Raw genomic sequence first — 25236 nt, 5'->3', positions numbered from 1 at the left:
CCTTCAGAGATGCTTTTAGTTATTCTTTTGAGTTACCTTTTTTAAAATTTGTTTTTAAACATTATACATCTGGTCTCTACTCATGCTTTTAGAGTAAGCGGCACTCGGGAACACGTACATACGCGTCCGTGCACTTTCGGGACAACCCTGTTCTGCTGTAGTGCTGATAAGGAGTTAGAGAAAGGTCTGAAGGAGATTAAGCATTCAATAGATGAACACCTCACAGCCATCAGAAGCAGGGCAGACCCTAAAAAGTCATATCTTTCTTCTCCCTTCAGCCAAACAATAGACAGCCCCACAAGACCTTGTTCACCCCTAAGGACCCTCCTGCTGCACCACTGGGGACTCACACTGTACATGCAGTACATACAAGCAGAAGGAATTTTCCAGCTGCCAAAGTTTTCTCTTCTCCACCCAACCTGCTAGCTCTGCCGTGCAGACATGGCATTTTTCACATCCCAAGCCAGCACACCTCCATCAGCAAAACTTCAAGATGCTGAGTAGGACCAGTGCAGTACACTTCTAGCAGGGGACCCTCCTTGAGTCTGGCAGTGAGCCTGTACCATCCCTGAGCTTCCCAAATCAGGAAAGCTCAGGGGAGATATTTTGCTTTTCGCATCATCTGCCCATTTCTGGAGTTCTATGGACAGGAGGGCCTCAGTCAACAACCTTCCTCCTACGTCTGAAGAGGGGAAGAAGCTTTTAGAGATACAATTATGTGACATTCAGAGGGGAGCAGACCTCTCCTCTCTGTTCACCCCACATTGTGAGCACCTACATCAACTTCAGATAGTGCCTCAGCCTTTCCCACACCAGGTCCTCACTGCAGATGCAATATCTTGCACAAATAGAGAAAAAAAGATTCAGCCATGGCACTTCCTGGAGGACGTTGAGAAGCCTTGGCCCAAGGAAACTCAGAACAATACAAAAAAAAGCAGCAATTCCAGAGAGGAAAAAAATCAGTCCTTCTCCCTTCCCCTACTCATCACACCACCAGCATTCCTGAATTCAAAGTCAAAAGGCAGCTTTCACCAAGAGTTAAAACAAGCTTTCAGTTCAGCGAGCTGGAGGAATGTCACTTCACTGGTCAGGTAATACTCTGCCCTCCAGAAAAGTTTTCACCCATTTCAGGTAACCAGATAGAAAAATTGTCAGTTCAGATCATCTCTCACAAGACCAAACTGTGGCAGGCCTGGTCTGAATGTCCCTCTGCGCCTGGGAACGCTGGTCAGAAAGAAGGAGGGTCACCTTACAAAGCAGGGTGGATACACTGCCAAGCTGCAGAGACTTTGCTTGAAAACAGAGAACTTGCAGCCAAGTAAGCAGCGCTACACTCTGAATTAGTGACCAATTTCTGGTTCTAAGGAGCTTTCCATCTCTGCCAAGACACGCTACTGTCATTAATACCAACTTCTTCATAAAGGCTTTTTGTATAATAGGTACTGGCAAACTGAAATATTTGTTGTGGAGAGAAAGACAACCTTTAGGATCCAAACTCTAAACAGACTGAGCCAAACCCAGGCAGAACTAAACTGTTCAGTGACTTGCACCAGAAGACCGTAAAAACAGAAACCTTGTTTCAAAGAAGCAAGCACGGAGACTGTTAAAACAAGCAGCACGTCCTTTGAGCTTTACTTACTGGAGGTGATGCCAGGTGGGAAGTAGAAGAGCTGCTGGAGGAACTACCAGAGCCTGAACTGGGATAAGAAGGCATTGGCACGGAAGCAGCTAAAAACAACCAAAGAAAAAAAAAAAAACAACAAAAGAAGTTGTCAACTAAGATTAATCAATAATAAAAGGTCTTTTTCATCTTTTCCCACAAGGTTCAGCTCATGTACCATCATGTATCTCATGTATCAAATGAGGCCCATTAAAGGAGAACAAAAGAAAAATTAGCATTCTGCTCAGTTACATGATTCACATTCACCCGCTCCTCCGCATACAGTTACAGCTCTTGGGGTGGAAGGTCTCGGAACGTCTGACCAAGGTCAGATGGCCACTCAACGGCCGACCTACACAGGTAGCAGGATGGTTTCTGCCCTAAAGAGCCTCCAAAGCACCTTTGCAAATGAAGGGAAAGATAATCAGAAAAGCAGACCGAGTTACTCGTGTCAGCGACAGAGGTTACAAGCTAGATCACACCCTTACAGCTTCTTCTTCATCAGACCCTGTGGCTTAGCACACACGCGCACACGTTGGGAGGTCTGCGCTACGTTAAACACGCGCCTGCTCAAGCCCTGTGCGCTTGCTGCCCAGACAGTCACTTGGGCATCCCAGGCCACACACTATAAAGAAAAACCCCACCAGAATTAATCATTCCACACGGAAATAATTCAGTGCTTCCTATACCACAACACGTTCTTTCCACAGCACTGGCTGCTCTTGCATCCCTTCCTTTTATGTTTTATTGTTCAATACCAGAACTGCCCACTTTGTTCACTGTAGAATTGGCTTCATAACCCTCAGAGAGGCACAAAGCTCACACTGAAAGGACTCGTTAGCATTGAACTTCAGGCAGAAAAGATAATTAAGGCATCACAAGAGGAAAAAAAAAAATTTAATTCCAATGACTTATGCAAGTGAGGTTCAGTAAATAACTCAGAAGAGCTCAGCTCCACTGAGGAGGGAGACAAGTCAAAGGCAGCACTGGCTCTTCAACAGACTTTGAAGTGTTCGGTGGTTCCCGCTCCCCAGCCCACTCGCACAGGACTGAACAGTGCAGAAGCTGCAGCAGAGTCCCAACATCCCCACTTCAAGGCAGCTTGAAGTTAGACCTTAGTCTGCAACCATTTTGGCATCTGAATGACTTAAGATAGAGATCAGAGGCAAGGCTTGAGCGAGGAGAGGAACACTCTGCTTTGCTTCTCTTCCATTGTGCTGGCAGAGAATTAGCACCTTGTATCAGATTTCTGCCTTTACAGGATCTCTGCTAATGACTCCACACTTAATACCGGGAGGGTTAATAACACGTAGAAGAAGAATGCTGCCGTTTGAAGTAAAACTACCTCTGCCATTAATCACATTAGATACTACAAAGGACTTACCTACTCTATTCAACCGGCTAGAAAAATAAAAAGTACACCTCCGCGCAATTAACTGTTGAAACAGTGTCCTAACGATAAAAGAATGGGAAAATACACCTTTTAGTAAAAGGCTTTAAGAAGTCTTTCCATGTAGCCTATCAAACGAAGAAGGTTAAAGGATGACTGGACCAGTGTCTCCCAGCACAAAGAGAGCAATCACTCAGATGCTGCGCTCCTCTGTGGCAGAGATGTAACAAGATCTAACAAGAGCAAAATGAAGCCAAAGAAGCGCAGACTTAAAATATATGTTTTAACATAAACAATAACCACTGTAACAGTTTAACCAGGGTCACAGTGATCTCCTCCGCCCTTCGCTAACGTTAACAGAAACAGAATGTTTTTCTAAAGAGTTCAAGTTATCCTGCAAACAGAGGTCGATCCAGCAGAGTCCCAAGGCTCACGCAATAGGGAGCCATAGCAGGACGGCTGCGTGACAAACTCACACACAGACGCCTTCCCCTTTTGTGCTGGGCCACAGTGGCAGCGCTCGCTCTGCCCGCACTTTGAGGGTTGGGTGCACTAGGAGATAAATCTTTCCAAAGTTTTGCAAGAGGTTACTTTTTAGCCTCTCCATCTATTCTACACTTGACGGACCGTGCTGTTAGAACACTTCGCCCTGGCTCCAGTAAAGGAGCTGGGATGGCGGTACCCTGAAGATGAGTATTCTGGGAGGTCGGGCAGCGGCTGGGCAGGGCAAGCTACACCACCCGCACCCCACATGCTCTCCCAGCACAGCTGGTTCCCACTCTCGATGCTCAGGGAACACAGAGGTCTGAAAACTCATCTGTAAAATGGAAAGCTCTGTCCTGCCTATACCACACTGCTTTTGATCTCCATGATCTTCCCAGGGAGCCTGCAAAGCAATCCCTATATATTTAATACCAGAAAACTGAGAAGAGGGAAGAAGTCTCTCCAGTTTTATCCTGCCAACTGTTACAAACTAATTCACCCTTTCACAGACAGACCTTCCCGTTACGGAAAGGCACTTTTCAGAAAAGGTAAGTGACTTCTGAACTGCATCAACACATGCCTGCTGCAAGACTTGCATCACTGTTCATTTTTCCTGGAATTAGTGTTTTTGTTAGAGTCATTACAGTTCTCTCTCTCAGGGTGCCCTCCACTCTATTTTTGGTCCATGTTTATTACTGATTCAAACCTGGCTGGAATTGAGACTTTTCTATTTTTGTCTATTTGCTTTGGACAGTTTTCTGTTAATCTAGGAAGGAAGACAAGCAGGCAGGCTTCACCACTATCAGCTGAAACTCCAGTTAAAATTCTGTCTCCATGGATCACACCTTTAGATACAGCTTCTATTAATCACGTCCTTATTTAAAACCCTCTAAACTCCCCAACTTCACACTGTAATGCTGTGAGGTCCAACTCAAAAGGTTGTGACACTAAAAACTGGCCTTCATGCATGCAGAACTACGAGGTTTGGCTCTGACAAACCATCTCTGACCACCATATCCCTGTCGGTGCGTTTTTCAGTGTCAGCCACACAGGACAGCTTGAAAGCAAGGCACTTGCTTCCATCTCCTCCACACACCCAGGCACTCCCAGTTTAAAATTAAAAAGGGTGCAAACACTTGGCTCATCATGTTTTCAGCTCAAGTCTGAATGCAGGGAATGTTAAGATGAATTGTAGGCCCCCACCCAAATCCAAAAATTGCTGGATTGTAATTGTAATGTAAATAAGTCTGTTTTCATAATTGTCCTCTCCAACTTGTTCCAGCAACAAACCAGTCATCCTGTGTGTTGCGTAACCAACACCAACTGGTTTCAAAATGGGTGAGCTGGAAGCCGTAAAGGCAAGCCTGTACTCCAGCTGTGTGGATCTTTATCCTGGATCCTACACCTGCAAAAATAACGTACGATGATTTGTCAGACCAGGGACTCGCTTGTCCTAAAAACATCCGAGCCTCAAGCTTTATATAAAAGCTTTATTTGGAGTCTGAGTTTTACACATGCTGGAGAGAGGCGTTTTTGTGATTATCTGGATTCAATTAAAACCAGTCATCAAAATGTTACTTAATTGCAGTCTCTGACAAGGCAATAGTTTGAGTGCAAAACCTGAAAGCACTTGCCCAAAGAACAAGCTGCTTTTTAAAGTTAAAAACTCTGCACCATTAAAGTCTTTTATATGCAGAAGTCACTGTCATTTTTTTGCTAGTTCTTACCCAAGTATTTTATGTACAATAAGATTACAAAGATGGTAACAGTCAAGTTAAGCCTGACAGATATTCCAGACACTGAACCACTTGTACACTTCTGAACTACAACCGCTTCTGTTTGATGCTCTCAGCTCAGAGCAAAGGAGGTACCACCTTACCGGTCATTACAGGCAGGAGCAAAAAAACCTCCAAAATACTCTGCATGGGTACCAATTACAGTGTGTTTATGGAGAGAAGACTTGCACAAGCATCTAATTATGCCTTCTCAGGCACTATTACTGTAACGCACTGCCCCACGCCACATGCTGATCAGATCTGGCTACAGACAGACGACGGTCTGACTAGACAACGGTATTGTAAAGACTTTATTAATAAACTAATATACATCTAAAGTACATGCTTAGTCACAGGTACAAAACCCACAATGTAAAGTAAAATATAAACAAACAAACAAAAAATAAAGTGCACATTTTAGTTAAAGCCACAGCCCTGAACCCACTCTCCAGGGTAAAGCCTGGGGCAAGCAGAGCGTTGCGGTTCACCCTGGACGGCAGCGGGCTGAGGTCCTTGCTTCACTAAAGGAGCGAGGTGAGAGGAGGGACACGAGAACAGCCATCCCTCGAAACCACAGCGGAGAGGATGAGCTTGTTAGAAATGTTGTATTTAAAGATTTTTGACAGAAATGTTGATTTTGCTGAAGTGTCTTGAAAAACATACAAATTTATTTAAACGAGGGGGACTCTCCCCCTGAACAACTTCAAAATTATTCACTTAAGAGAAGTACCCATATTTGAGGATCCTTCAATTTTCTGGAGTTCCAAAATTACATTGTATTTTTAAAATGTCTGTTTAAGTCCATGAGATGGTGCACAAACACATATCCACACAGAATGAACAGCGGGTGGCTTCACTTAAGTCGTTGTGTTTTGACCAGCTCTGGGCCACCCCGATGCAGTTCCAGAGCCCAGATGACATGCTCAGCTCAGCACACCAGTAGCAGCTCTCTTCTGCCCCGGCTACCTGAGGGCAGATCTGCCTGCAGGGTTCCAGAGGCCACCACGATCTGCTCCGACTGCAGAACTTTCTCACACGGAAAGGAAGCAGCGCTAAAATTGGTTTGGGACCTAAACGGATGCAGTTACCTGCATTACAGTGCAGGTGCACCTGACCTGGAAGGTCCTTCAAGCAAAGGCTGCACAGTGGGTCCCTGAGCTCCGTGGAGGTCTCAGTGCGGTCATCACACAACAGCTGCTACTCCGAAACACAGATCATCCAAACTCTTCCGAGAGAAACTTGCACACTCAAGTGTGAATGATCTAGTCCTGCTTCCGCTGAAGTCAGCGGTAGCCCAATTATCAGCTCTCAGGGACAACAAAAACATGAGGGCACGCTGTTTCTTCCTCTAGTTCTCCACTGCAGGCCTGAAGACTCTCTAATCCAGTTAGAGCACGACCATAATGATTCAGATGCAGCCGAATCTCTTCTCTGATACTTCCGACACCCACGATGCTGAGCCACATTTCAAGATGAAGTAGCACAATAAACTTTTGGACTCGTCTTAGTTCTGCACACAAAGCCAGGAGAGCCAGCCCCTGAGTAACTGCAACCTTACCAAGTTATCCACTCCAGCTAAAACTGTGCAAGTATTAAGCATGCTACTGTGTTAAGCAGCATCCCATACATCTCAGATGAGACCCAGACCGTTGCTGACACACTGGCTCTTCTCTCACCTATTCAGGAATCGAAAGGAACACCATTGTCACATGCAGCCTCTCTCATCCAGGCTCTTCGCTGCGCTTCCCAGAGGCTTTCATCCATCACTGCCATCAGGCAGCAGCAGAGACCTTCACTGCAGACTACAAGAATCATCTTCTTCAGTAGCAGACTTCTGTGCACAACAACTTGAATACCTCCAACAATGGGAAGATATTTCTCCAGTCTTCTTTTCAAAACCAGTAATGGTCTCTCCTGCCTGGAGAGGACTCCAAGTTGTGGACGTATGCCCGAGGATGAGAACCAGCAGGACAGCAGAGAGGTTTGGAGTTCAGATAGTGCTTATCTGCCAGTAAAGGTGCTCTTTTTATTGGGCCTTGACCCCATACCCTTAATTTTGGTGCAGCTGGGGGCAAAGGCTGAGCTACAGTCCCCTGGTCATAATGGTGCCTCTGGTTTCTGCACAGCAAATGCTCGGAAGTTGGAAACTGAGGCCAAGTCAGGAGAACCCTCTCCTGTTCGCAGGGGGTTTTCTGTTCCCCTGGCCAGTGAAGCAAAGGAACTGCTGGAGGCAAGAAATGAGTTGGTGGGCATGCAAGAACATGCTGGGGAAGTCCTCCTCTGCCCACAGAGGGATCAGAAGGGCTTTTCCTACACAGCAGTGGTGTTGCAGGTGCTGAGAGATGAGCTGGCTTAGGAGCAGTCCTACACAAGCAGGGTCCTTTCCTGCCTGCAGAACAGTCCTGTTTTGCAGGCCTCACCCCACATCTTGCTGGCACAGATGGAGATAGGGGCCTGGCTGACTTGCAAGCTCCCCTAAACCAGAAGCGTCTTTTCCTGCCTGCAGGATGGTCACCTAAGTACACAGTTAAAATCTGTATCAGCAACAACTGAAGTCCTGCTCTGGAACCAGGAAAGCAGGAGACTTTCAGTAGTGACATGGACATCAGACAAGGGGTGTCCACCCACAACATACGTCCAAAGAGGATGTTCAGAAAGCACTGGACACGCTTCCTCTGAAACTTCCAGCCCTTGCATTGGGCACCCCAAACCAGTCACTGATTAAAGTCTTGGCTCTATCATTTCCCCAAGAGATTAAAGGCCTAAGAGGATTCTTCCAGAAGATGACAATCATACACAATTCCACTAAACCAAGCCTCTTGGACAGAGCACTATTATATCCCGTACACAAGCAATTCTGAACTGTTTTCCACTGAAAACAAACCTCTGAATCACAGTGCATGTGGTTAGAAATTTCCAAAGTTTTGAATCAAAAGAGGAAAGAAAGAATTTTCAATGGAAATCTGTCTTTGTTTCAGCCAGTTCTCACAGAGCACCCAAATTTAACTCCACCAAAACACGACTGATCAAGAATTTGGAGGTAAATGTTGAAAGAAGATTTGGTAACTGGAGCCTGCCACTTGGCACACCCAACCTAAGGTACCACCTGGCAAGCAGGGACAAGAGCGCCAGTTTGCACCGTTCACTCTCCTGCAGATGTAGATGAAAGCAAGATCGTGCTGCGTAATCCTGTTCACCTACAAGCATCCCCACTGACCAAGCATACAAAGCAGCTGAAAGCATTTCAAAGCTACATTTACTTCTACTTTAGGTTTCTAAATAGCCCCCTAACCATCCCATTGAAGATAACTTAGCAAAACTAAATACATTTTCATAGCAAAATCTGGACATGACACAGTAACAAACGCTGAATCTCTGCCTAAACAACTAAGAAAACATGAAGCAGTCGTCGCCTTTCCTTTTGAACTAGCAGCAAAGGAAGTCATGTTATGGTTCAAAAAGAGTTGTAATCAAAAATGCAACACTTACATTTTTTCATAGAGGCACTTGCATCCAAGAATGGGTGATGGAAAAATTCATCTGAAAAAAAACAAGAACAATGACTCAGTGAAAGGAAATGGCTGTAAGAAGTTTACAAAGCAGTTAAAGCACAGCAAGTTACAGTATTTTGCAGTGATTTTTTTTTTTCCATGCAATCTAATCAACCATGGAAGTTCACTGACTGCAGTTGCATACAGTAGTGGTCAACAATGCAGACTGGGGACTGGATGCAGGACCTACTCACAGAAAAAAAGGATGGGAAGCTATTTGGATCCAGGAATTGCTATGTAATTATATTAAAAAAAAAAAAGTGGCTCCTCTGCTACCAGTCATCTCTGCAAAATCAGCTGGGGTAGCTACAGGAACAAAGAAAGGGAGGGGGGAAAAAAAAATAATCTCTGCATGGCCAAAGGACATGAGGGTTTGTACCTTGGGACTCACCACCAGTACTAACAGATTTTCCTTCCATTAAAGAACTTTATAAGGTTTTGCTCCAAGCTACAACCCTGGGCTGCTGGGGAGAATATGCTAAATGAATTGTTAACACTCCTTTGTCTTGCAATAGCTCTTACGCTGGTAGGAACAGGAATTGGTTACTGAGGGCTGGACAGCGTGACTCTGTCGAGACCTGGCACGGCCACCTCTGTGCATGTGCATCAACAGCTCCCATCAGCGAGGAGACAGAAATCCTTAGACACAAAGTAGAACTAGAAGACAAAGTCACCCCAGTTGTAGGGATCCAGGGGAGCTGTATTTAGCACACTGTGGTGCCACTCATTCCACAGAAGAGGAATGCTGGACAAAAGCACTTCCACTGAGTGATTTTCCATCACACACAGACCCAAACCCATTGTGCACTGAAGGCAGAAATGTATTTTTTAAAAGGCCACCGCAGAACTACAGCCCAGAACTCCCTTTCCTTTTACACCAGACACAATTGCTGCTTTGTTCGCTCATTATGGGAGGATATTCTACAGATCCAGGCCAAGAAAAGCCTCCGTCCTGGCTTGCTGGAGACCCTCTACAGGTTTGCATGTCCTCACAAGCAGCCACTCCTCTTGACTCCTTCATCTCCGATCCACTGCAGCTCTCCTCGGACCACAATCAGGAACTGGGCCTTTCAGGAGCGTTAGTCATGGATCAGCACTGATTGTTTGGCTAAATGCAGGCAGCCCAACTTGTTTTCCTAGCATGGATTTCCTGTTGCAACACCCAAGGTTTACAAACTTCTGCTTTCTGTAAACAGCTCCTCTTTGGCCAGTGAGCTTTCCAGAAAGTAGCAACTTGGGTTTTTTGTTTGCCTACTTCTTAAACTTCTTAAACAATCCCTCTTCTCCCCAGCCCCTCCTTGCCACTGCTTTGCCAGGATCACGTAGCCAGAGCACACTGGTATGGAGCTCAGCACAACAAAGTGATGGAAATCTCTGGCAGGGAAAGCTGGAGTCTCACAGATTAGATCTGCTGTGGATGGAGAACATCCCTATCCTGCTGGGAGCTGCTCAGCTGCTGGAATTTCCTGCTTCTTCAGCCTGCTCCTCTACAGGGTACCATCGTGCAGCTGAGCTGATTCACCTGAGGGGGTGGAAATGACCCTTTCTTTCAGTTTTCCCCCTCTCCCCTCCAAACTGCTTATTAGTTGTGCTTGCAAAGCAAAATATAACGACCCTGCTTGTCATCATCCACAGGAAACTTGCAACTTGAGACCCTCCTGGTTTTCCTCTAGATAATCTTGAGATTGCAAAGACCACCAGTTCCTGGTAGCGGAGCAGCTGAGACACACAAGTCAATGATGTTTCCAGCTGATGTGTTGCTGCTGTGTGAATCAAGCTCTGGGGGAGCTCCGGGGAGGGCACTGCACACATCTCCAGGTGGGGTACAGGGGGCCTCAGGGAACACAGAGCAGCAGGACACCCCGCTCCTCTGGAGAGGGTGGTGCAGGGATTATCCCTGACCCAGCAGCAGACATGAATCTTCACCTCACAGAGCGCAGGGGGGTAAAGGCACAGTGAACAAAGGCACAGACGATCAGCTAAAGTAGACCTTTTATACATAATGTACGTGAGGAGAGCAGCCTACAGTCAGTTTGGCAGTAGGAGGACACAGCACCTGTCTACTTGGAGTCAGCACTAGCCATTCCCATCAAGGGAAGGGGGAGATCTGCTGCAGACAGGATCTGGAGCTGTGGGACATTAACAACAATAGCTGGGCACAGGGAAGTGCTCTCATTTAAGTATTGCTACTATTTTGTCAAGGAGCATAATCTGGAGGTCTCCTGAGCTAACACTCTAAAGCAAGGGAGAAGTGTCCATTCAGTAGGTGTGGGTCAGAGAGTCTCCAAGACCTCAGGAACACAGAAGAGCTTAAAGATCTAGCACCAGCAGACAGCAGGGAAACAGTTGTGTCACAAGCAGGGATGAAGCTCAGATGCTTCAGCAGAGAGTTAGAAGAGAGGAGGCAGAGGTGGATGAGACCAAGAATACAACTGGATGCTGAGGAACTGTATTGGTCTAAGTAAATCATGGCTCTAGTACTTGCCTTCCTCTCAACTGACAGGAGATATTAGAATATAGTACGGGATGCCAGACAGCCATTGAGATCTGCCTTCTATAAAGCACAAGGAATATCTCAAATATAAGCTTCTGTACAAAATATATCCACAAACCCTAACAAACAATTACATCTTACAAGGATGTGCCAATTTGTAGAGAAAAGGATCCCGTATGTGATTAAGGGCAGGCAACATTCTCAGTAGAGCAAGATGTGCTGTAACTGTTGTCTTGAGTGAAATCAAAGTTTACTATCTCAAGTGTCCAAGTGTTAGACACTGACTCATGCAGTCTATTCCCAAGAGGTACAAAAAGGGCTTATGACAGGCTAAAAGGATTTACCAGACTCAATTTCTGACAGCATGGAAACTGGAACCCAAAAGATATTTTATTCTGAAAGGCCCAGTAGCATGATAGAAGAGGTACAGATCCACAGGAGACCTGCAGGGAATAATATTGAGAGGTGCTTATATCCATGTCAGCCTGCCAGTAGCTTCAACAGCTCCCTTTTCAAAAGGCTTGTTTTCTCACTTCTGTACCCTGGTAACCAGTAGTCCTTTACGTTCAGCACTGGATAATTATGATCAGCCTCGGCTAATCCACACACTCACTTCACCCAGGTGACATTTTCCCCAGAAAGGCTTTCCCAGTATCTCTAATCCAAAAGAGGAATAGAGGCTGCAAAACAATTTCTCTTAATTAACTAGCATACGCTGCCCAGCAGGAAACAATCCACCTGAGCAGATAAGCAACAAAAAACCAACAGAAAACCAACCCCCAAAAGACAGAAATATCAGATTCTTTTATCCCAAGCGTGACTAAAGAGCAATATCCTGAAAACACACAGCAGCACACTATTTTCCGGTTAAAAAAGTGTAGTGTCTGTGCAAAAAGCCGATAGGTCTATGACTTGCTGTGACACTGCCCACCTGATACTTCACACAAATCCGTGGGTTTTGGCGCTGCAGCCTTGTTTCAGGAAAACCACTTGAACAGGCTTGCCTAGCACCAAACCTTGTTCAAACACAGAGGCTGAGGGACAAACTTACCCTTTCCACCAGCAGCGCCAGCCCATGGAAGCAATGTTGCTTCCTGCTACTCTCCTCTGCACTCACAGGAGAGGCATCACCAGAATCAACTTCCTTGGTGAGAGAGAGTATCCACAACCTGATTTTTACCTGAGACAGGTCTAGACTACCTTTGTCTAAGGGGAAGGGAGAGGTAGGGGGAAGAATAAAAGACCACAGAGCTGCCTTTAGATGACCTGCTCCTTTCAGGGGCTCTAGGAAAGGTTCCACCTCTGCCTGCTTTCCTCTAGGGCACGGCTTCACTCAGAGGTTCTTCAGACCTTTTGGCTCAGCTAGACGTACCTGGAAGAGGCTGCCAAACTCAAAAGTGCCTGGCACACAATGATTGTTCTCAGTTTAGAAAGCATTAAGACGTCAAAGATAAAAAAAGAAAAAAAGAAAAAAGGAAATCTACAGGGATAGAGCCAAGAGACTGCCAGCTTGAGCCCTGATGAGAATCAGGGCATCCTTCCACAGAAATCTCGAGGAGAGGGCAAGGTTCTGCAAGCAGCTACGGGCTCCTGGCTCAGATTATCACTGCACAGCCTGAGAAACAAAGGTATTGACCGAGTTGTTCATTGAACGGGTGCAGCTTGCAGCTTTGGGAAGGAACTATGACACAGGAAGAACACGGATGCAAAAGATATATGGCTCACCTCAAAGCATACTTAACACATTAGAATTAGAATTAGAGAGATTATAAAAGCAGAAGCCAGGAGAGAGTAGCAAGTAAAAAACATTTGCTGAAGGTGCACCAAATCTGAGTTTACAAAACTATACTGGAATCAGCAATGACCTTTCTAGCACATACACTAAAACCCCCAAGATTATGCAGTCTTCCAGGCACAGGTGAAATCCAGGTGTCTGGATGCTTCTCCTAGCACCAGCCAAAAGTACAGAGGTTTGTGCAATGCCATGGCACAAAAGAAGACACAGAAGCAGCAGAACTAAAACCAGAAGAAGGTCTTACCAAAGTCCATGCGGTCCTTATGATTACGCTGCAGAAGGCCCAGCAGCAGCTGCCTTAGGTGGCTGGATGTCTCCCTGGGGATGCTAGGATTGAAAACAAAAGCAAATTAAGAGAGACTTGCAGTCTACTTAAACTGCTCTTACATATTCAGGAAGGCAACCTGCAAATGCAAACTCACTTAGTGCTGGGAGAGCTCACTGGAGAGAGGCTGAACAGAAATACCTCTATTTGCATCTCTGTTTGGCTTTTGCTCCCCATTGTCCTCATTAAGGCTACAGCTGATCTAGTTTTAGTGGCCTCTCCCCTGAGCACCCGCAGACCCTTCTCTTCCACTGTGGTGCCAGTGTCATCCCTCTGGTTCTTAGCTAAGTCCATCCAACATGCAATATTTTGCACATGATAAATAAAATCTCTTCTACTTGCTCTAATGGGAATAAAGAGGTCATTAAAATGAAGCAGTTACCAAGGGGAAGCTTCCAATTAAGACATTGCTGCTGAAATGTATTACCAATTACTACCATTTTATGAAGGCATTTCTTTTCCAATGCAGCTGATGTAAGACTAGCGAGTAACCTTTGTCTATTTGTTCCCTTGATATAGAGCAGTTATTAATCGAAGGCCACTATGATGTGAGCAACTGCTACCTGAGCAACCTAAAATTAGTGCACCACTACCTCACTTTCCAGTATAGCTAGGAAGAAAATACTCTTTCCCACGGCCATCGCAGCACGAAACAGCTAGTAAATCATCGCGCTCTCCCTCACCCCACAAGCAGACGTGGGGGAGGCCAGGGTAGCTCTTCACAACCGCAGCAGATTGCGAGAAGCAGGGAATAACTGAGTGGATTAAGGCAGGGAAAGCAGAGTTCAGCTCTTGCATAAGTGGATTCAGCTCTGCTGACTTTCCTCCGCAACCAGAAGCACGGTCGGGGCAGTAGCAGTCAGGGCCTGCCCACAGCCAGAGCAGAGCTCTCCAAACGAAGCGTAGGTGGCTCCAGCTCCTTTCAGTATTGACTCTGTTTATCATGGCTGCGCCCGGCACAGCCCCCACGGCCTGCCAGGCTTCCACCTCTCCCTGTGCGCGGGTCAGTTGAGGTGACGGCATGCGTGCTCCGCACAGCGATTCCAACCGTGCGGAGCCTGAGCCTGCTCAGTCGCGCTGCACGTGGCTCGCTCAGGCAGGGCTGGCATCACTCGCTGCCCCAAAGCCAAGCCCAACTGATGCCAGGAGAAACAACCCTTTCCATCAACTCTACCCCTGCCACAGACAGGGCAATAAAAGCAGCTAGGACAAAAATAGTAGGGGAAAAGAGGTGCTAGCTAGCACTAACAGACTCCTGTTCAGTGAAACTAGAGATGTGAGGCAAGATCTGTATTTATAGCTTTCAGTACTACCCGGTTATTTTTCCGTGAAGCCCTAGGCCTCGCTGGTACAAGAATTTTAGCCCACGATTCCTAGAACAGAGAATGATAGCAAGCATCCCTCATCCTTGTTTGTATTGGAGGGGTTGCTTTTCCATCCCTGACACTAGAATGGTTCCATGAGTCTTCCCAGGTCAACAAAGAAGAGGCCACCAGGACTCTGGAAGGGATGCAGTTAAACTGAGACTCAGCTTGAGCCAAGAAAAAACACCCTCTCGTCAAAAAAGGTGTGCCTCAAGAGCACACTGTGTAAGGGAATAACTCAAGATGCCACAGCCAGCAGAGTCTCCTGAAAAATACATTAGTGCTGGAGAGCTGCAGTCCTCCAGCGTCATCATCCTAATTTATTTATCTACGACATATAAAGCTCTCATCCAAAATGGGCCCATTTCCCAGCAATGACTTTAGCTTTTGTATGGTTTTAAAGCCAAGAAACAGGCAGGTCAAGTAGTAGACCTCAGATGTCACAACACAGACTGAAGATGGAGCAGATGAATAGCCTGTTTGCATCCTCTTATCTCTCACCTCTAAAACATCAAGCTTTGCTACCCTACAGTATTATTTTCCAAGGCCACCTTCTTAAACATAAGCAATAAAGCTGCCTCCTTCCCCCCATGATCCAAAATACACTTTGCAATGCAAATCAGCACAACGAACATCAGCTAGTGAGATCAGCACTATTAAAACTGCGAGGCCTTTGGGCTTGCTCCTACTGCCACGGGCTCCCCACCTCAGAACGACATTTCACCTGTCAGCACCAGCACCAGCCCGGCGGGCAGAGACCGCTGCTGGTGAGCATCTCACGAGCTTTCTTCCCCACCCTGTTCCCAAGCCAAAACACAGCATTTTCCACGGTGATGCTGGGCGGTGGGTGCCAGCCTGCCTAGCCCCAAGGAGAGTGAAACCAAATCCTGGCACTGCTGCAGTCCAAGAAGGAGGTCTCTGAAGTGGTTTCGTGTTTCATCCCGTGTTGGCAGGGCTGACGGAGGCAGTTTATTCATGTTTACACAGGAAATAGCACAGATTGCAGCTCATGTTGGAGACAAACTGACTTTGGAAAGCAGGGAACCAGCATTTACACAGAGGCCACTTCGGATCTGACTTCTACAGTGTGAACACAATGGGATGGATCTAAATTTTGGAGGAATGTGGTAGCTAAAAGGTGGACGTAAGTGAAAATGGTAAATGCAGACCGTGTAAAGGACTCACAACAAAGGAGAAGGGCTAAGCCCTACAAGAACAGGCATGCTCTCCTCTTACAGCTGAGTTTTGTTTCTCCCCTCGCCTGCCTCCTACTGTGTGCACCGTGAGCCAAAGCAGCAGCAGGGCAGTGTGATCAACACAAGGAAGCTTATTAATTGTAGGGATTAATTTCTCTCTTAGTAAGAGGGACTACCTGAAAGGTGAGCAGCCATGTTGTAGGCTGTGTAGGGGAAACAAAAGCTCTACTTTCTGCTCACACAGACCATCTGCCTCCAACTATGTGGTGGTGGTTTTGCTTTGAATTATTCTGTTTGGGTGCCTTACTCCACCATGCCCTCTGGTTCAATCCAGGAGAGTATGCAGATGTGCCAAATTTAATCCTGGTAGGAATTTGTCCTTTCTCCCCTAATCAAAAAAGGAAGTACTTAAAGGGAAAGTAAATGCATAGTGCAAGTCATCCATAAGAGCTCTAGCTTCTTGACAGTTCCTTCTGCTATCTCTTGGAGCTGTCTAAACTGACAAGGAAAAAAAAAAATAAATCCATATACAGCAACTCAGTGAACTTCCTTGTATGTGGCTGCATTAGCAGCTCTGCCAAAAGGAAGCTAACTTGCTGGTTGAAAAAGACCTTCCAATTTTTGGATGTACATCTGGAACTTCAGCCCTGCCTCTATACCAGATTGAGGTTTCCAGAGCAGGCGTGAGGTTTAAGAGCTCAGAGATGGAAAGGAAAGACCACAGCAACAAAACCAAAATACACTGACAAATCACAGCACGGAGCAGCTAGGTAACATTTCTTCCCGGTGGGACGAACACAGTTCTCTTCCCCTTGGAAACCGCAGCAGTGTTCATTTCCATCGAGGTTATAGTATTTCCTGCTGTTAGCAGGATGGACACAGCAGTTGCTGCCCTGACATGTGAGAAATGGGAATATGATCTGCGCTCAGGTATGGCAGGTTAGAGGAGAGACATCAGTTTGGCTGCTCACATGATTCAAGAATTGCCATGATTTCTACTCAAAGCTCCCTGCCTCATGGAAGCCATATGTGGGACAGGACCACCAGCTGGCTCTTGAAGTCACTAATGATCCTGAATTTTTGCAATTGAGGAGAGAAGTAGTATGTGCAGAAAGAGAGAACACCAACTCTGGCAATCCGCTGCTGTCTGACTTTCTCTGCGCCACGTCACTGCTGGTTTAAGGAACGGCGGAAGGCAGGTGGCCAAATATTTCGGTCACCTCCCTGAGGGACAAGCCAGGAGCATGCGAGGACAGGTGTAAATACAGAGTAAACAAGTGCACACAAATGGTGACACTGGAAAAGTGCTTACTTCGGCATCAGCATCTTGTTCTTCTCATAGAAGAGCCGAAGATCCTGTGGGCTGCTGGCCTGTAGAGGAGAAAGAAAACCAGTGCGTAAAACAGTTGACAGTGAAGGAAAGGGATTAGTATTTTTATTTCATAGTTACTCTGAAGAGCAGAGAGGCACTTTGCAATTGCTGAACCAGCACAGACAATGAGAACCTGCAGCTTGCTTTAGACTGAAAAGCCAGCACTATGCCAGAGTGAAAATGCAGTATTTCAACCCACTGTCTTTTTGTCCATGACCTGGTTCTGTCCTGCTCGCCCCTTCCAAGGGCTGAGCTTCACCACAGTGGACTCTGACGCTCAGGTCTGAGCTGGCCTAATAGCCTCACCCAGGAGGCTAAATAATTGCGGTCATGAGGAACCCCAAATGCCAAATGGCAGCTCCTGCTGAGAACATGGATTAGTGCTACAGGGCATTTAAAAAGGGGCAGGGAGCCCGTTGATGGGCAAGGGGGTCTCTGAAGAGACCGGGAACACAGGGAAACAGCAACTGAATTAGGATTTTCCACTCTAATTCCAGGAAGTCAGAAGGTCTCAAATCACAGCTCCTAGTAGTGCAGTAATACACACAACTGCTGGAGAATCCAATGACAAGATCCCAAATTCTGAGAGATGGGATTAAAAAAAAAAAAAAAAAAAAAGGGCTGGGCACAAGAGGTTTACAGCTGAGGTTAAAAATAAAGTCACCACTATAAAAGCACAGACATATAAAAATCTCCTAACGTCATTTCTCCATTTGTTTTTATGCAATGAATAATACAGGCCAGTAAATTAACCCTAGTGTCTCAAGCTTTTCTGCTTAGGCAAAGTCTCTTTATTAAAGGCAGAGCAGGCTGGCTGGCATGACACAGACATGAAGGGACATATAAACAGGGAAGGAAGATCAGAGAGATTCATCTGCAACCAATTACTGGTGCAGCAGAGTGTGCAGGAAAGTGTGAATGAGGAGGCAACAGCCAGCTCCTCCTGATGATTTCTGAGCTGGGCAGGCTCAAAAAAAAAAAAACCTGGAGCCTTCCACCTACTTCCATTTCTAAATTAGAAGCATTTAAGGTCAATTAAGATGCTTAAAACAGCAAATCAGACAAACCAATCTGCAGATGGCCATCAAAATACCACTAACACAGCGTGGCTGGAAAAGCAGCCATGTAAGATGCTGCTTCAACATCACCTACTCCCTCTGGCTGAAGATGAAAATTAAGGATAACAGAGCTCAGTACAAAACCTCAAGAGAAATCAAAGGGAGAGCCTCAAAAGCTGCTAATATTGATAGACTCATGTAGTACTGATCAGGACAGTACTTCTTACACAGTGCTAGCAACCCAAGCTTCACAGCTCTCCCATCAATTTGTACCCATGAGAGCTACTGGATTCCTGGAAGAAGGAAATAAAGATCTCCTGGTTCTCCTTTCTGCAATAACCTATCCTTTGCTGTTCACACACACACAGCGAGGACTCAAATAGAAGATGCAAAAATACTGTCTTCACAAACCATTAAAATGAATGTTATTCAGCAAAGCACCTTGTTACACAGACGCCAAACTGCATCAAAATTTCCAATCACTGCCACCCAATTTGATTTGGTTCAGTAAAACTCCATTCTACGCCTTTCCCCTTGCAGATCTTGCCCTGTAATTAGATTCCTAATATTTGGCAAACTTCAACAAGGCAAGTGTACACACTGCACCAAATGGCTTGGCCACAACGCTCTGCGTGATGAAAAATCCGCCTGGCAGACGTAGCGCACAAGGACGAGCAGAACTCCACTGCAGGGAAGCAAAGTGCACACTCACATCAGAGATACACAAGCCTTGGCTGTTTGCTCTGTTCATTTCCTGCCGCACAACTCAATTGTTTTGCAAATACAATGCGGCTCTGATCTACTTCAAACACTGTTTTGTCAGAAATTTTCCCAGCAGTAAAGACACAGAGTATATGAAAAGCAGCACACACGCAAAGCCCAGTTCATTACAGAGCACCAGCTTGGATAGAAACAAAATCCTCAGTGAAGTTCCCTCCTCTTTGTACAAATTAAAGAGAGATCCCTGTAGGGATGTTGTTTCTGCACATTCTGCTGTCTCAGTACAATTCCCACTTGTTCTGCAAGGACCACATCCAGGGTGTCAGGCTCCAGACCACGCTTCCTCAGCGGGGCTGCCCCCAGGAGCCCACAGTTCAAGGCTGGTCTCTGATACAGGCAGCTGCCTGCTGGGGAATTCAGTCATTTTAGTGGGTGCCCAGCACAGACAACTGTGGATCACCACTGATTTGGTAAAACCAACTGCATCTTCACATAACTTCATTATTAATTGACAAAGTCACACAGTTCTGCTGCTAGCACCAGGCTCCCAGTAACATGCCCAACTGCTCTCCTGCTGTTAGCATCCATTTCATAAACCACTGGGACCTTCAGATGCTTTGCTCACCTCTTCTTTCAATAAAGAGTGCTTCTCTGAGAATCATGGAAAAAAAAAAAACAAACAACCCAAAACACAGAAACATTTGTAAGACACAAAAAATGCCATTTGAATTCTTTCTTCTAGGAAGCCAAGCACTTCATTTGAAATCTACCTTTCAGGTAGATACACCTTACCCAAGACAAACATCAGAAAAAGCACATTTTAGGCACCTAGCAACGAGACCATTCAAGGTGCACAGAGCCAGCTGCTACCTGTAAGACAGCATCCATCTGTCAGAAACAGGGATGCAGAATTGACAGCTCAGTTTTCCCCCAGAACAGGAGACGCACCAGCAGGCCAATTCATGCCCTTGTTCCCCCTCCCACTGTGAAGCAGGTGCATTAGTGTAACTGGCTCTGTTCCTGTCTGTTCTTTCTATATATAAAGACAATTGGACAAATTCAATCCTGTCACTCTGCTTCTTTGTCCTGAGCAGCAGTGGAAATATGTTGATCCAACGAAGGCATTCAGCGTAACCCTGTCAAATCCCACTCGGTTCTGCCTGCCTGACAGTGAATTGCACACAAAAAGCACACAGGGTGGTGTTTCCAAAAGCGCTCAGCACTGGATTTGTTGCATCTTGGGGAAAGGCTGGATGTAAAAACACAATGCTCAGTCAGAAGAGGGCCAGAGACATTCACACCCTCAGTGAGCAGCACTGCCTAGTCAACACTTCACAGCACACGTATGGTATCTGCTATTTGTTTGAATCCTTTCCTTTGGGATTCCTGGGGATCTGGAGCTGCAGAGAAGGGATTCAGATGTGTTAGAGAGAAAAGAAATAAAGTAATAATGTTTCTAGCTCAGCAGTTCTAAGGAACTGGCATTCAGGGGATCCTGAAAGCACAAGGACTAGAAAACAAATAAACAAACAACCAAAAAAAACTAAACCTCTCTCTTTGGCTGTCTGTGGATGTTTTGCTTCTGGTTGTCACTTGTCTACACAGCCTACGTCACCTCACGGTGGGCACTGGATCCCAATCTTTTCAGTTCAGGTAAGAGCAAGAGAAAACCACTACACTCTCGAGGCTTTTCTCAGCACTGGTCAACAAGACCAGAAATGCACTGTTCAAGTCCTGTCTTCAGCAACAGAATTGAAGAGACGCAAGTGCAGACCACTTATTAGGCAAGGCAAATTAACAATTCCACATTAATACAGTGCTCAGCAAATCTGTTTATAGGGATTATGAATCCCATTAATCTCATCCCTGTGGCAGTCTCACTGGTTTGTTTATGGGCATGTTTAATACAAAAAGCTCCTTAAGACAGCTTCACCAGCCATCCTACCAACTGTTCCCATCTAAGCACCAGCAGCTTCTTTCCTGTCTGCGTGCAGGGAGGCAGGGAAGGGACAGGAACGGCTCTGGGAAGTTGCCTTGGGTGACCCAGCTATAGTCAATTTTGAGTCAGCCAGAAATCACACTCACGCACATATACACATCTCTGTCTTGACTTGCAAGCACTTTCTGGATTGACAGCTGCCTCAGCCTTTCCACACATTTGATCTTTTCTCCATCTAACCCAGGCCCCTGAAGCCCTATTTTATTTTTAGACAGCTCATTCCTCCTCGCTGCAGATTACACTGGAGTCCTTTTGGTTTGCATCCTCATGAAGGTGCCTCATGGGCTCACGTAGCGAACAGCCAGAGTGCTCAAACATGGCACGTTTCATGCCACTGTGCTCCAGTTTCCCATGGGAATCTCAGCTAGACAGAGGCTGTTCTTGCCAGTCTGGGAGGGCAAGCACCGTGAGGATTTAGCCTGGAGAGGTTAACATCAGAAATCCAGTTCCTGGCTGCCCTGTACAACTGGGTCTGCTGGTGGCACTATGCGGAATCAGCCTGTTATCTCCTCACCCATTCGCAGATGTCCCTTCCAAAAGCACTCACTCCTGTTCACGTTCTCCCATCCCCTCTGTCCACTACCCCTCTCTCCTCCTAAAAGCCCTTTAAATAATAGCTTCTTGCCTGCTCAGTGACCATCAGCAAATTCTCACAACACAGTCATGCCAACAAAGAAATAAGCAGTTAAACTTTAACTAGCTTTCTAACATCTGCCCTAGACAGGCTTCTTTCACCTGAAACTCACAGGTAGGAGAAGGCAGTTTGCGGCACACATGGTCAAAACAAATAGATGGTGCACGGAAAACCATCTGGGCTGAGTTTTTCTTTCTCCCTGATCAAACAAATGCACAGGTGCTACTGCAGGAATAAATGGGGGATGGCATTTTGCTTCAAAATACAAACTCCAAAAGAGGAAAGGGTGTGGGGAAAAAATTAAAATAGAGAAACAAATGACCCTCATCCCCAGCCCAACAGATGTTGGATGCATATGGGAGAGAGAGAGCTGATGGTTTTCTGACCACCAAGCTGACCGGTATTCAATTTTATTTCCTGTGAAAAATCATCTCTATAAGAACAAATGTTTTCAGAATAACATTTTTGTGACATGCTTCAATGACCAACGGTGAAAGTCACCCAATTCTTTTCAAAGAAATCAAATGCCCTGAAGTTGTGTGTGAGCTATTAAGCAAGAACACCTACGATAACATCACCATGTTAAATAACTAAATCATTAGAATGAGTACAGCACCAAGGTGCCTTTAGAGACTGAACAGCACCAAGTTACAAGACAGTAGGAGTGCAAGGCTCTCTATGCACGCAGAGTCAAAGCTTGCTTTCTCCACCTCCACATTTTTTTCTTAATGAATAAATATTTATTTTGTTTTATCCTAGCAGTGATTTTCCCCTCTCAAACAAAGATACCAACACTGACAAGTGGATGCAAGCAGTAAACAGGAGCCATTCAGGAGTTTCAGTGTACTTTGTGCGGAAACATGCAAAGGAAATGAAGTCTTGCTCTAAATACAGAGCGAGTTAGTGGACAGAATATAAAGCACTGGAATGGAAGATTCTTACAGCAGCAGGGAAAAAATTACCCTGAAGGAGAAAAGTGTTCTTGGCTCTAGACAAAACCAAAACATACCATTAGTTTACTTCTGTATTTGACCGCTCTTTCCTGCAACAGATTCAGAATTCAGTTTATCCTTCCTGATGACGTAACTGCATAAACATCCAAGGTCTTGAGTTAAATTCTAAAGAGCTGTGGATCTAAAGCTCAGAAAGTCCTGCAGTTCATAACATTTGCCTTGTTACATGAGCATAGATTCCCCTCCTTCTCCCCAAACTGACTTTTTTTTTGTTTGGGTTATTTGTTTTTGGGGTTGCTTTTGGTTTTTTGTTAGAGAGTCAGGATAAAGAGGTGTCAGGACATGAGAAAAGATGGCCACACTTCACATTTGCCCTAACTGACCTACGAACCTGAAGAGCTGGCATGAGCTGACACATCAGTATGCAAATTTGAGGTTTGGTCTTTTTTAATGGATTGGAGACAAGCTCTACAGGGCTCACACATTGGAGAAGCAAAGAAGTATCAGCAACTCAAGCATCTCTCTGCCACAGTTTAAGATAGCAAGGACAAAAACCTGACAAGTACAGTACTTTAAAACAGTGGTTGCAAGGGAGAGTCTGCAGATCTCCTTCAGCATGGAAGAAGAGTAACACGCAGTGTAGTATCCTAATGATTAGGAAGAAGAAAAATGCACTAAGTCTAAATGAACTCCAGCTATATAGAAGATTAAAAATACATGAAGTAATCCTGAAGCAACTTGCATAAGGCTGTGATGAATTCTCCATCATTCATAAATTTAAAATCAGATAATACCTTTCACAAGGATATGCTCTAGCTCATCTAAAAGTTATGGCATAAATTACAGGGTGGGGTTTTATACCCGACTGTCTTATATTTGGAAGGGTTTGGACTTTATGAACATAAACATTTCAGACTAGAAGGGATTGCTATGAGATGGCAGATAAAATCCTTTTGATAAGATCCTACTTAACTGCTCCAAACACAGTCAATTTAGCTGCAGCATACCAGTTACCACCAAATCATCCCAAACATTAACTTGCAATTATGATCTTCCTTGTTGTCCTTCCATATCCAACAGAATTAGAATTACAAATTATACCCTGAGTATACTTGTAAATAGAAACTGACTTTTTAAGTGCAGGCCTAGGAAAAAAAACCCACTGTTTTAACTGATTCATGATAATTTTCTGAGGAGATGATCCCTCCTAAGGATTTATAACCAGGAAATATATTTCACTGAGACACAGCCCAGAGAAGGAGAGTCATATTCTAGTAATATGTCCAGCATTACAACATGGAAAGCACCACATTATCAAGGTGTTGGACAGTCAGACTTCCATGAAGCTGGGTCTGTGGGAGTTAGTATTATAGATGACAGAATTCTTAGAGTAAACAAATTAAAAGGAAAAAAAAAAAAGAAAGAAAAAAGGTAAGAGAGTCAGAAACATTAGATCTAAGCAACTCACCTGAAAAGGAGCCTTTCCCGTCAAACACTGATAAATGATGGTTCCTATACTCCAGAGGTCAGCTTTGGCATCGTAGTGTTGAGACATAATGACTTCTGGTGCCTTTTTGGAGAGAGAACAGAAATCTGTTTTATAAAAGATGTAGCATTTGGGTTTTTTTTTTTGGCAGCTGCAGGAAAGAAACAGAAGTCACTATTATGCTTTAAGAAAATCCCTGACCTAGATTCCCCAATAGCCACAAAATGTTTGCTCCCAAGAACAACCGTAACACTACCTTGCATTGGCCAACTCCCTGTCTAAGCAGGTGAAGCAGAGACCTTCACTCAGCCAGACAGAAAAATACCAGACGCTGTTTCGCTACTCTGGGCAAACTCAGTACTTTCCCGTCTCAGTGTACCATTTCCTGCTGAATCCACCTGCGCTCAGAAGAAGCCTCACTGACATCGCACAGACGAGATAACAGGTAGGTGATGGAGAAAAGCACAGGCAAGCTTCAGCCTCCATCCTCATCTGGAATGTGGTGCTGAAGATGGCAGCATATTAATTATGCTCCAGAGCCTGCTGCCAAGGTCACAGCTTGGGTTCAAAGGCAGATCTGTGCATTTCAGTCCAACAGCTTGAGCCTTGCTGTGCCTCAGACTCCAGTTTCTAATCTCACATCATACACCATGCCCTTGGTTGCTCCCTTCCAGGCTTGTTCCAGAAGCTGGAGATTCTGCAAGCCCCATGGCTCAGGAGGCAGCATGCCTTAGGAGCGGCAGCAGAAGAAGCAAGACAGCAGGGCAGGTTTGCTAATCGCACATGTTTATAGCGGATTTCATCATAGTGCTGCCAACATGGAACAGGACCAATTTTCTAGCTCTGCTAGAAGTAAAGGCTACATGTAAGGGGGCGGGGGGGGGGGGGGGGAGGGGGGGCGGAGCAGCAGACAAGCTGGGGATAGGAGCTTGGTCTGTCCCTACAAGAAGCAGGCACAACACCAAACAAAGTCAAGGAAGC

General features: G+C 45.5%; 1 protein-coding gene across 5 annotated transcripts in view; it reads right to left on the bottom strand.

Annotated features, from left to right (window-relative positions):
- ULK1 (unc-51 like autophagy activating kinase 1) overlaps positions 1-25236 on the bottom strand; it is an 80595-nt gene that overhangs the window by 27335 nt on the left and 28024 nt on the right. For all 5 annotated transcript variants that reach the window (XM_086761137.1, XM_086761141.1, XM_086761140.1 and 2 more), the window contains exons 9-13: positions 24238-24339; positions 17346-17404; positions 13393-13475; positions 8798-8848; positions 1640-1728 (exon numbers count right to left, since the gene is read on the bottom strand). In XM_086761137.1, the coding sequence (XP_086617263.1) occupies positions 1640-1728; positions 8798-8848; positions 13393-13475; positions 17346-17404; positions 24238-24339 (384 nt within the window). The remainder of the gene's footprint in view (positions 1-1639; positions 1729-8797; positions 8849-13392; positions 13476-17345; positions 17405-24237; positions 24340-25236) is intronic.

This window comes from Chlamydotis macqueenii, chromosome 17, assembly GCF_036417535.1.
Source record: "Chlamydotis macqueenii isolate bChlMac1 chromosome 17, bChlMac1.mat, whole genome shotgun sequence".
Classification (NCBI taxonomy): Eukaryota; Metazoa; Chordata; class Aves; order Otidiformes; family Otididae; genus Chlamydotis; species Chlamydotis macqueenii.
The sequence above is the reverse complement of the archived record's forward strand: the minus strand, read 5'-3'. Positions and strand labels throughout refer to the sequence as shown.